We start from the raw sequence: 13,107 nt of genomic DNA on the forward strand, positions 1-13,107 counted from the left end.
AGTCTAAAACATAAACTGAAGCCTCAAGGATAGAGTTCTGGGGGAAAATAGCAATAAGTGCAGTCTCAAAGGATAAAATAAAGAAACAAAATGAAATACTTTTCAGCCCCAGCTTCGAATCCTCCAGTTTGCATAGTGTAGATCTTTTGAACTCCATGTGTCTAATAAAAAACGACAGACTGATAATACTTGAAAAATAATATCGTAAAAGCTCCTAAAATCCACCACAACCTCTTAAACCGGATAACTTCCAGTTTAAAAAATCAATGTTTACAAAATTCCCTCACTCTAAATTGAATGATAAACTCTGATTAAGGAGAAATTTCTTTCAAATCAACCCATTTAACAAAATTCAAAATTCTTTTGATACTACAGACATAACAATGAAGAGCACAACATTTTATAGCTCTAAGTTCTGAGACCATCATAAAATAATATCCTTAATGGCTTGAGTGAAATCCTTGCAGTTAACCTGGAGATTAAAAGCCATAATATATGCAAATATGTAAAATCATATGAAAATTACCTTTAAAAATTTGACACCAGTAATTTGGTCGAGCGGTTTCATGAGTTCTTCATCCAAAAACAAATCTTTTGCTCCATCAAGCTAATAGAAATAAAATTTATATAATACATTCAATTATTGGTAAAAATCTAACCAGAGAGATGTTAAAATTAGAAAGAGTGATGTGTTTTTGTATAAGAAAGAGAGAAAATGCAGAGAAAATTTTTTCATATAGTCCTTTTTTGCTTTTTTTTTTGTCGATTTTTACGCCTCTTATACGCATCAAGGAAAAAAAAAGTTTCTTAATAATCATGTATGAAATAAAGGTTCAAACCAAACAATTTGAATTTGAAATTTTCTTCAACCGAGCCGGGGGAGGGGGGTGTGGATGAAAAGTACATACTTACCAGGGGGTATAGCCATTTGCGTACGCTTAAGCATACAGGGGGGAGGGGGTATCCGATTTTTGAGATTTTAGTGCGTACGTACTACCGTGAGATCGGATAACTTGCATCAGTGGAGGCAAACATGCATAGCCCTCAAATGAATGACCTGTCTCGTCATTAAAATACAAAGTTAAATAAAAACAAAAATGGTAGAGTAGAACTGCAAGCGGAGCCGCATAGTCAATAGTTCATTTGTTTTGAAATTTTGCTACTTTGATTGATACTTACTTTTTTGATATTTTTTGAAGGCTTCTTTGTTCGTCTCAACAATCATCCAATTTGAGAAATCCGATGATGGACCATGACTTTGATGCTATTTGAATCAGCTCTCCTAAGAGGAAAGTAATTCGGCAGCAGTGGCTCGTCCGGTAGTGAATTGAGAAAATGGTCCAATTGATGTTTAAAATTAGTTTTGGAGCAGTTTTTGAGGTTACGGATGGATTGTGGGAGGGCATTAAATAGTCTGGGACCTTCTTCTGACAGGGAGTCTCTCCATATGTTTTTTTGCCTTATTATGTTCACCTCTTTTAGATAACATTTTCTACCCAGTCTCTGGTTATTGTAACTGAAGATGCCACCTTTGTTTTCAGCATAGTTAAAATTTGGTACAAGCTGTTCTAGGATGCTCCAGGTGTAGATAATCCTGTATCTTTCTCTGCGCCGCTCCAGGCTGTATAGTTTAAGTTCTTTGAGCTTCTCCCAATAGTTGAGATGTTGAAGTGTAGGGATTCCATTCAGGTAAGATTTTTGAAGTGATTCCAGTTGTTGGATCAGATATCTTTTTGAAGGTGACCACAGCTGGGAGCAATAGTCAATGTGTGATAGTACCAGTGACTTCCAAAGAGTTAGCATTACTTGACAATCTCTTGTTTTGAACGTTCGATAGATGGCCAAGCAATAATACTTTTGACTTTCTCGATCTGGTTTGTGATGTGTTTGCTGTATGTCATGTTAACATCCAGAGTGACTCCTAAATCCTTCACGTCCATCTTGGTTTCGATAGGAGAGCCATTGTCTGAGAGGTAACTTGAGTGTTCTTTTAGTTCTTTTAGTTCTTCCGTATTTAAGATGTTCAAACTTCAAGCCATCGAGCTGCATGTTGTTTAATGATGTCCATTGATACACCACATCAAGGTCGTTTTGTAGAAATTGAACATCAGTGTTATTAGAGATCTCCTTCATTAAACGTGTATCGTCGGCAAATGAAGATAGAAATGAATGTAGGATGTTAGTGTCAATATCTTGGATCATTATCGGGAAGAGAAGTGGACCAAGAACTGATCCTTGGGGGACGCCAGAAATGACTTCTGCTTTTTTGGAGAGGATGTAGTCAACAGATACTTGTTGGGTCCTACCGGTAAGGAAGGATCTGATCCATTGCAGTAATTTGCCAGTTATACCATTTCTCTTGATTTTATGGAGTAAGATTGTATGATCTACACGGTCAAATGCCTTGCTGAAGTCAAGGTAAATAACGTCAACATTACGTCCTTTTTCAATGTGATGGACGAGTCGTTCTGTGTGCGAAAGAAGTTGGCTAAGACATGATCTTCCAGACCTGAATCCATGTTGATTATCGTTAAAGAGGTCGTTTTCTTGTAGATGATTTTGTAGCTGTTTTCTGACAATCTTCTCGAAGATCTTAGTTACATGCGAAGTTAATGCTACAGGTCAATAGTTTTAAAGTAAGCCTTGGTTGCCTTTTTTAAGATGGGTGTGATGAAACTGGTTTTCAAAAGTTGAGGTGTGTAGCCTTTGTCAAGTATATTTCTCCAGATTAGAGAGAGAGGGGCTGCAATCTGTGACTTGACTTGTTTTAAGAAAATTGCAGGGAAGCCGTCTGGTCCTGCTGCTGCATTGGAGGATAAAGTGTCAATCTCCTCTATAACATTTTGTTCTGAGAAGTTGATATCACTTAGATTTGGTTGATTTTCGGTGATTTCTGGCAAATTATAGTTGGGTAGTGGTTCCATAAAAACAGAGGTATATTGATCTTGTAGAATGTTTGCCATTTTTTGACTGTCATTTGTCAGTTGATTGGTTTTTGGATCCTTCAATGGTCCAACCTTCGGTTTGTGTTTTGAAAAGCGTTTTGCGTAGGAATGAAAATATTTTGGATTAGATTTTATTTTCGAAGTAGCATTTGTTTCTTGGTTCTTTCTTTCATTGGAGTATGATTCTTGAAGTTTAAGTTCAATATCAATAAGTTTTTGGTGAATCTTTTGAGTTGGTTTCCTTTTCTTAAGCTTTAGGCGTTTTCGCATCAGCACTCTTCTATCTCTGGGTATAATGGTTTTTGTTGATTTCTTTGACATTCTTGAAGGGACTTGATTTTCAGTGATAACGTTTATGCATTTATCAAGAAAAGTATCATATTGTTCGTCTTGGTCTGAAATGGGGTTTAAAATAGCATGCCAGTCAATATTTAGTAAATCTTTTTTAATATTTTCCCAATTAATTTTGTGACTGTGGAAATTAAAATTGTCAAATTTGTTGTGTGAGGTTTTCTTGGTAAAATTTTTACAAGTTTTGTCGAAAGTCATATGGGTTGCAACTTGGACCATTATGGTGATCTGAATGAATGGTAGGAGTGACTTGGTAGATGAAAACCATATCTGGATTGTTTGTTAGTAAAAAGTCTAAAATATTTCCGTCTTTATGTGTTGGTTTATGAATTGTCTGATTTAAGTTTAGGTGCATCATAAAATCTGTTAAAATATATATAAGCTGATTGTCACAGCTTTTTGTTTGTGTGTATGTATCGTTGATCAATGTGTGTGGAATATTGAATTCTCCACAAATATAGCCTGGAGATCCATGCTATGATTTCTTATTCTATATACTGATGGCGAAATATATAGCATGGTATGGGCTGACAGTTTGAATTTCCCATATCCTAGTAACGGTTGAAAACACAGCCAATCAAATCCTGTTATTGTTTCACTGGTCACACTTTCTTAAAAAAAGCGCAACTTCTGAAATTTGGTTTTTATTTTAGTAAGTGAGGACAGCACTAAATTCGAATTTCCCACTGTAATTTTTTTGAGTCCAAAATCGGACTCACAGCTCTGACCTGTCAAGTATTCATCAGATTTAAAAAAAATACGCAGACGGGTTCCTGTCTACCACAAATATAAATGTCTGGGGTGCAGTTGCTAATGGTATCAATCTTTGAAGTTATTGAAGCGAGCATTTAAATGAACTCAGGACCATCTGATTTGTGAATTTTGTTGGTCGGTTGTCTGTAAAGTATTCCAAGAATAACATTAAGTTGCTTAGAGTATAGAAGGAGAGCTTCGCTTACCCCATTGGAGAATTCCAATAATGGTTCGAAAAGAGGAGCAATATCATCCTGTAAATAGAAAGCCACTCCGCCGCTGTATCTGCCATATCTAGATTTCTTTCTATTTCTGTCTTTTCGAAATAGCTTATATCCGTCAATTTCTAGCTCTGCCTCGTTATGACCTTTGGATAGCCATGTTTCTGTCAGTCCTAGAAAAATGTGATTCTCTGACTTCAAAATTTCCCTCAGATATGGTACTGAGGACTGTTTGGTCTGAGGGCAAAGACCTTGGATGTTTAAAAACATGAAGTTTCTCAATGTTGCATCATCTTGAAGTTTGGATTGGATAGTTGGTTTGATTGGTTGAAGTTCAGATTCCCCAAGTGAAGTGGTGGTGGAATTGTGGCTTGGGTTTGGTATCGTTGTTGATTTACCAGCTTGGACACTTCTTGAGTAGGGTGAGTTTGTGGTGGTGGTTTGAGACTTCCGTTGATGAATGAGATCATTTGCAGGCGAAAGTTGTCCAGTATTTTGAGAAAATCCAATGAATCTTTAGTTTCTCTGTGGTTCTTTGTTGGAAGATCTGATTTCTTTGACATGGATCTGGTCCCTTTGACGTGTGCAATAGTGCAGTGGGTATTGAAGCATGTACCACTTTTAATTCAGGAAGAGCACATTCTGGGGTGAAATTGTGCACAGTTAGTTCCGGCATTACATCCTCTTGGACCTTTGTTTCCGTATTTCATGAGTTTTGGAAGGCTTTAGGATGGGTGTACCTGGCAGTCTTTACCGTGAATACCATGCTTACATTTTCCTTTCATATAGAATCGACATCATCTTTGTTCATAAAGTCTTTTTTAAAGTTCATAAAGATTGGTCAGTCATTTGATGGCTATGCAAGTTTCCCTTCACTGATGTGATGCAAATTACAGTAAGTTGGTCTAATGTCGACCCCTCTTCTAATTTCGACACCCTTTTTAGAGATGGGAATAATAGCAAGGTTGGGATCACTTATAGACAGTGTAGCTCTAAAGCTCTAAAACAGCATCTAATAACATGAAAACCAGAATATGATTCTTCAATGGGAATCAAAACTATAAAGTGCACTTACAAACATCAATTTGTCAGATCTAACAAAATTTATAACGGTACTGTCATCATTGACAATAAAACAAACAATATTCTGTCAAGAGCCTTGTAAACATTCCAACAACTTCCATCGAAATGATCTATCACAGCTCAGTCTACCATTTTAGCGCGGTCCGAGGATTGAACCGAGAACTCTCGCAGGGCGCCCGAGCTCTGAAAAACTTCAATCTGTCAATCATTTTCTCAAGCGAAGAGTGCGCGAAGCGATTCTAGCTTTACGATTGTGCCGCGGATCATCAATGGATAGTATTCAATTATCATTATCCCTTTATTTTCATTCCTAGAACTTTTGCAAAAAAAAGGAAAAATAGAAAAGTTGTATTTTTTACTGCTCTATTCACATACTGAATTTGAAAGATCTTCTATGTGGCGATTTTTTGCAAACTTCAAAAAACTGATTTTTGTCCCGCCTTTGCGGGATTTTGGCCCAAGTGCTTGAGTGCAGCATAGGGTACAAAGTCCAAATATACGTTTCCTGTAATTTTTGTATGAAGAGTTAGGTCTATACTGATAGACAAACGATTTTTTTCTCTTTTATACTTACTTTTGGATACTTTTGGATGTGTTTGAGCGTACCGCTCTGGCAAGAATCTTTTGATCCACACCACAATCTTCATTCAATCCATAATTCTTGAAGGAAGAAATGGATCAGCAGAGAGATTTCATGTCTAAAATTGAGTTTGAGTCAACTCTCCTGCACCCTGTATAACCACGGATTTGGGGTTCATCGGGAATTTTTTGCAAGTGTTTGTCAAGTGCATTTTTGAATTTATCAACAGTTAAATTTTTCAAGTTTCTAATGCTCTTTGGCATTGCATTGAAAAGTTTTGCTCCTTGTATAGTCAGGGTACTGTCGCGTAATTTTGAATTGTTTGGACCGGCGTATTTGCTAAAACACATTCCTCCTAATCTTGGATGGTCTTTAGATTTGAAGCAATCATTGATATTTGGCACAAGATTTTCCAATATTTTCCAGGTGTATATGATCCTGTAGCGTTCTCTCCTTCTTTGAAGTGAGTATATTCTAAGCTTCTTTAGACTTTCCCAATAATTTTGGTGTGTTCCTTTTATTTGTTTCAAGAATGATTTCTGGATCTCTTCAAGTCTTTGAATAAGACTAATAGTACTGGGGCTCCATAACGCTGAGCAATATTCCAGTATAGGGATCACAAGTGATTTATAGAGAGTGATCATGGTATGTGTAGAGCGGGAAGTGAAGGTACGTAATATCCAAGAAATGATGTTTTTGGCTTTTTCAATTATTGATTCAATTTGATGTTTAAATAGACAATCATTGGACATAAGAACTCCCAGGTCTTTAACATATTCCTTTCCTTCAATTTTATCTCCTGATGGTGAGGTATAGTGAGATTCATTTTTGATTTCTGTATTTGAGCCATAACGTAGCAATTCAAATTTTGCATCATTCAATTTCATATTGTTTGCGATTGTCCATTGATATAATATCTGAAGGTCTTGTTGCAATATTTTTACATCTTCAGCATTCTTTATTGACTTGGTTGTGCGAGTGTCATCTGCAAAGGACTTGACGATAGATTGGATAACATTCTCATCTATGTCTCCAATGAGTATCAGGAAAATCAGGGGTCCAAATACACTTCCTTGTGGTACACCTGAGATAACTTCTTGGATGTTTGATTTCACACCATTAACCACTACAGTTTGTTGCCTGTCTCTCAAAAAGGACTCTATCCAATTATAGATTTTACCAGTTATTCCTAGCCTTTTGAATTTCGACAGAACAATTGAATGATCCACTTTATCAAAAGCTTTAGAAAAGTCTAAGTAAACAACATCTACATTGGTCTCTTTGTCAAGTAAGTTTAATATAAGATCATGTTGTTCAAGGAGCTGACTCAGACAAGATCTTCCACTTCTAAAGCCATGCTGATTTGGGTTGAAAAAGTTATTTTCGTCCATGTGTTTGACAATGTGTTTTCTGATGACTTTCTCAAAGATCTTTATAACGTGTGATGTTAAGGCGACTGGTCGGTAGTTTGCAGCCAGTGATTTGTTTCCTCCTTTGTAGATTGGGGTTATAGTTGATATTTTCAATTTGTTTGGAACAATTCCTTTTTCCAGACTGTTTTTCCATAGATGGCACAATGGGATGGCTAATTCTTCTTTACATTGTTTCAGGACTATTGCTGGGAAACCATCTGGACCAGCAGCTGAGGATGGTGATAATTCGTCAATGGCTTTCATTATGTCATTTTCAGTGACTACCATTTCTGATATTTCAGTGGTTTGTGTGTTGAAAGCTTGATCGTCAGGTGACATGGGTTCACTGAAGACTTTAGCATATTGATTTGAAAGGATGTCAGCCATTTCTTTATTCTTCATTGTAAGGTTCCCGTTTTTGTCTATTAGTGGTCCAATTTTAGTTCTCACTTTTGATTTCTTCTTGGCGTATGCAAAGAAATATTTAGAATTCTTTTTGATTGATTCAATAGCTTTATTTTCCGCAAACTTTTTTGAATCTTGGAAGGATTTTTGCAATTTTTTTTCGATTTGCAGCAGCTCCTCTTTGATTTTTTTCTTTCGGGTTTGAGAATTTGTGAGTATAAGTTTTTTTGTGATTTTTCTCCGTCTTTTGGTTAAGGATCTACGATACCTTTCAACTTTTGATCTCCTTTTGCCTTCTATTGGTGTTCTGGTTGGTACATTATCTTTACAGATTTTGAAACACAGGGCATTTATGGTTTCCAATAATTTGTTTGGGTCGTCACTAAGTGTTTCCTTCCACCTGATATGACGCATGGTCTCTTTTATATTTTCCCAGTCTATTTCATCAGCAAAGAAGTTCAGGGTGCTAAAACCTGTACGAGGTTCTGGCTGCTCATCTTCATCTGATACAGTGTTAACATTAAGACAGGTTGATACCAGGACAATTTTGTGGTGTGAGGTACTTTGAAGGACAGGAACTGTTGAGCAGTTATGGATAATGTTTTCATTGTTTGTGAAAACAAGATCAAGTATGTTTCCATCTTAATGTGTGGGAGTTTTCACGTATTGAGAGATGAAATAATCATTGCAGAATTGATTCAATGAGTTTAGGATGATTCTTTCATCCAAAGGACAACCAGGTTTAGGTGAGCCATCTGGCCAGGTAGCTTTAGGTAGGTTGAAATCACCACCAAAAATGATGTTTGGGGTGGCTCCTAGCTCTGATATTGCTGTTTTTACTCCATTGAGTCAGCCCTCGAATTTCAGGTCGGCATTCGGCAGTGCCGACCTAAAAGCCGACCAAAGAGTGCGTATGGTCGGCAGTTCATTGCCGACCATATTCATTGATTCTCTCGGCAGCCGACCATAAGTTATCTTTTAGGTCAGCAAAGCCGACCTTAACAGCAAAAAGTATTAAAAGAGAAAAACAATCTTTATTTGTCTTAGAGGGATTTTATTATTCTTTTATCCTGTAACTGTAAAATGAAAGTCTCTAATAAGAACCATATCGCACTCAAATAAAAAAACAAACATTGCCGTAGCCTTTAAACAACTTTGCCGACCTAAAATATAGCTCAGATCGGCATTGCCGACCTAAAAACAAGCTTAGGTCGGCAAAATTTTGCCGGCCTTCGGCCGGATTTGGACGGCACTTACGTGCCGACTTACTTTTACTTGAATTTCGAGGGCTGTTGAGTGGGGTGATAAAATCATTGGATGTCGATGGATTTCCATTGCTTTTATCGTCTGGTTGGCGGTAAGCTACCAACAAAGCCATGTTTTCAGCTTTCGAGTAAATACAAAGGAGTTGTACAGTTTTAGAGGAGTAAGAATAGAGTTCTTCAAATGTTGCACCAATGTCTTCTCTTACGTAAAAGCACACTCCACCTGTGTATCTCCCTCTGTTTCTTTTCTTTCTTGAAGAATCACATCGGAATAGGGTAAAATTTTCAATCTTAAGTTCTGCTTCCATATGGCCCTTATGAAGCCATGTTTCAGACAGTCCAAGAAACAGTAAATTTTTATTGCATATATTATTTTTTATAAAAGGGACTTTGCTCTGAACAGTTTGGGGGCAAAGTCCTTGAACATTAAAGAATGCAAAATTGTTTATTGACACTGGATTGGATTGAATTGGTTTTGATGTGGTAGATTTTGTAGATGTCTTGGTATTGATATGGGTTGAATTGGATATTGTGTTTGAAATGAGGTTGGTAGAGGTGATTGGTACGTCTATTGAATGTGTTGTATTTGATTCTGCATTGAGTCCATCTTCTGATTCAAGGTCTCCAGAATTTCTTCCCTCAACCAGTTAGTCACACTAGCGTCCCGCCAAAATGCGTATCAAAGATTAATGTTGTGAAAGCGCTATATCGTTTACTTGACTCTCAAGCAAAAAAATGCGGCGCAAAACTTCTAAAGGGATTCATGAAAAAATAACCCGGCGCTTTTTAATGAAATTAACATTTTCAAAAACTTTGAGAAATTGCCTGAAATTTGAGCCATAGATGAAAAAATTTGAGCCAAGCCAACCTTGAAAACTAATTTGAAGATCAACTTCCCAAGAAAAAGATCTACGGGGGAGGCGGAACCCACCTAGATCCGCACACCACCGGATAGGCTGTTTCCCGGAAATTTTGCTGGACCTCAAATAATGACCCATTTACATATGCGGAATTATTTTTACTTTAGCGTATAAACCAAGCCTTAAAAATCGAAGCGCTGTCTCGGGAATTAAATGGCAAATTTTGGTTGGTTGATTTTGGCTGCTGCACTTTTTATTTTGTTTCAGACTTTCAAGTTTTAATTAATTGTCTTGCGAACTTGATTCAGGTAACTCTCATCCTTGTTGTGCAAATACATCCTGTAGATGACTGATGTTGTTTTTTCTGAAAGCTAGATTTCCTAGTGTGACTAACTGTCAACAGACGAACTACCTCTAAAAAAGAGGCAGGTTCAGCAAGTTTTTTTGGCATGTCGTCATTATTTATTAGAAGTTCATGGCCATGTGTCATATTATTCTTTATGCCTTGTGGTAGTCTTTTGGTTCCTTTAACATGGGCAAAATCGGCAGTTTTCACAGAAGCATTCACCTTTTTTGATTGAATCAAATATTTATCACTAAGCAAAGAAAAATAGTTTCCATCAGCGATTCCAACCTTCATACTCATTCCATCTCTAAATAAGGGTGTTGAAATTAGAAGAAGAGGGATGTCGACATTAGACCAACTTACGGTACCCGACTTCACGGTGTGTGGACGGCCCCTTTCGGGGGCTTTGCTTGCAGCGCCCTAAACAACCCCCTTCTGCGAATTTCTCTGTTTCGCAAACAGAACTTTTTTTGGCGTAGACTTCAGTTTTAACAAAATAACAATTTGGCGTGGACTTTGCATCATCATTTCCAACATCGCAACGCAACGGGCAGTCCGGGTCTGGTCTAATAATTGATTATACAAACCCCTTGTAGCAAACTTGCAAGTCTTTGTTGATACAAACTTTTGAAAATTTCAAAATCAGGAAATTGTGAAGACATTATTACAACGTAAAAACTATATATATTCTTCTGTTTACTTCTGCTTCTTTTTTTTTGATTTTGTTGGTGTGGCTTCAGGTGGCTTCGCGGTTCTTGAGTGAAATCGAAAGTTGTTTCGATTTTGATGGTTTGTTTTGCTGAGTCGGCAATTTTAATGAAATGAGGTGCGATTTGTTTCAAAAAGTATAGTATGTTTACGCCATTGAGTTTCAAGCCCAGGGGCTAGAGGTCAATCTCTAACCTTTCTCAGGCAAGAAAAATTGAAGCCTTAAAATATGCGCCGTATTTTTGATGACGGATTGAATCTAGCAATTCCTTTGTTTTCTAGTGATATATTTTTCGAAATTAAGCGGTAAATTTTAGTTTCAGTCTGTCATTTGTGTAAAAACCAGGCGGGTCGCTCAAGGCCGCGCAACTTTGGTTAACTTTGGTAGGATTTGTTGGCTTCAAATCCTACCAAAGAGATTGACCTCTAGCCCTTCGGGCTTGAAACTCAATGGTTTATGCTGCTTAAAACAAGAGCCGCAAAAATGCGGTGCACGATGACGTCAAAGTCAATTCGACTTTTTCTTAAAAAAACCATTAAAAATTACTCCTAAACTCACTAGATAAAAACCGTAAACATTTCAACCTCGGGTAAGTTATGGCATGTCTTAAAATTACCATAATTTTTAGATCGCACTAGTCGGCAGAAAATGACCAAACAAATGACTGAACATGAAGGGTACTATGATGTAGTTTTTATTAAATTTTTAGTTTTGATGACGTCATCGATTATTACGTAATAATCAGTTTTTGCGGTTTTTCGCGAAAATCAGCGAAAAAACAATTAGGTTACACATCAGGTTAGAAACTACATCATAGTACCCTTCATATTCAGTCAATTGTTTGGTCATTTTCTGTCGACTAGTGCGATCTAAAAATTATGGTAATTTTCAGTTTTTGAGACATGCCATAACTTACCCGAGACATCACACTCAATTGAAAACAACCATCATAATGTCGACTAGACCAAGATACACACCGAACCCGCTTTAATTGCGCACCCAACAAGCTTGGCTGGGCTGATGACAAGAAACTAAGAAAGAATGGGTACTGTTTGACTTATTCAAACTTCGGCAGGATTGTCCACTGTATTTGCACTTGACTTCCTCCTTACATGATATCAGCCTTCAAAGACGGGGTAAGAGACTTAATGTAAGTAGTAGTAGTATGTATAAGCTGCGTGCAAATATCGAGAAAAAAAACAGCCACAGCCCTCGATCAGAGCTATCTGAACTATAAGAGGAAACCGAACTGAAAAGAATGACCTACAATACACTTGCGATCTTTAAAGGGGCTTTAAAGGGCCCTTTTCCAAGCTTCCCAAAGTGTACTGTAAGGTTCGAAATCAGCAAAGATGAGACAAATTGCCCTCCAAGTAAGGGTCTAAAACTTCGTAAAATCTGACCATATTTTTACGAAAATGGTCAAAAATTTTCAAGAATTTGCTCAAATTTTTGAAAAGTTTTCTCTGCACTGTAAGTGTCCGATTTCAAAGGCCAAATTTTGGGCCCCACTTATGTTCGCTTTTGAATCGAGTAATATCTGATTAAAGGTTTTGTTTTTACATAAGTGTTTCCGTTTCATATCAGACACATGTTTCATATCAGGACATTGTCTCCCTATTGTTATATTGTACTGATATAAGCAAAAACTGTCTTTCTTTTCCTCTTTCTGATCAATCTTGCACCACATCCATATCAATTCAATATAAAAAAGCTGGTAAATTAAAATTGATGAGTAAGCAAACGATATCACTCTTATTTTTTTGAAAACAAAACCTTTAAGGTATATCAAAACGTAATTTCCCTATGGACGCGATAACAGACGAAATATTTTGTTTGTGAAGCAGACTACACATTTTTTTAATAAGCAACTCCAGTTTTCGAGTCAGGGCTGGGGTTGCTTAGCATTCTAGCTCATTTTCTGAAAAATTTGATTTGCAGTGTGTAGAGTCTCTTTCTTGCTGAACTTTGCTTTTTGATAATTATTGATGGTGCTGAGTCCAGTGAAGTAGACTAGGAGCACTTGATGAGGTCACAGTTTTGAAATAAAAAAACGATCAAAGTTCCGAGTAACAAAAAGGAACTACTAGGATAAAATTAAAAAATATATTTTTAACAATGGGAATCCAACATAAATAACAGATTCATTTACAATCCCTTATTTTCAAATAAAAATA

At 36.8% G+C, this 13,107-nt stretch overlaps 1 protein-coding gene across 1 annotated transcript in view; it reads right to left on the bottom strand.

Annotated features, from left to right (window-relative positions):
• LOC136811277 (vacuolar protein sorting-associated protein 33B-like) overlaps window positions 1-10,953 on the bottom strand; it is a 37,733-nt gene extending 26,780 nt beyond the window's left edge. The window contains exons 1-3 of the mRNA XM_067067891.1: window positions 10,809-10,953; window positions 527-607; window positions 100-161 (exon numbers count right to left, since the gene is read on the bottom strand). Coding sequence (XP_066923992.1) covers window positions 100-161; window positions 527-607; window positions 10,809-10,883 — 218 coding nt within the window. The 5' untranslated portion in view covers window positions 10,884-10,953. The remainder of the gene's footprint in view (window positions 1-99; window positions 162-526; window positions 608-10,808) is intronic.
• Between the last annotated feature and the right edge of the window lie 2,154 nt (window positions 10,954-13,107).

Source organism: Clytia hemisphaerica, unplaced genomic scaffold, assembly GCF_902728285.1.
Source record: "Clytia hemisphaerica strain Z4C2 unplaced genomic scaffold, Clytia hemisphaerica genome assembly, whole genome shotgun sequence".
NCBI classification, from domain to species: Eukaryota; Metazoa; Cnidaria; class Hydrozoa; order Leptothecata; family Clytiidae; genus Clytia; species Clytia hemisphaerica.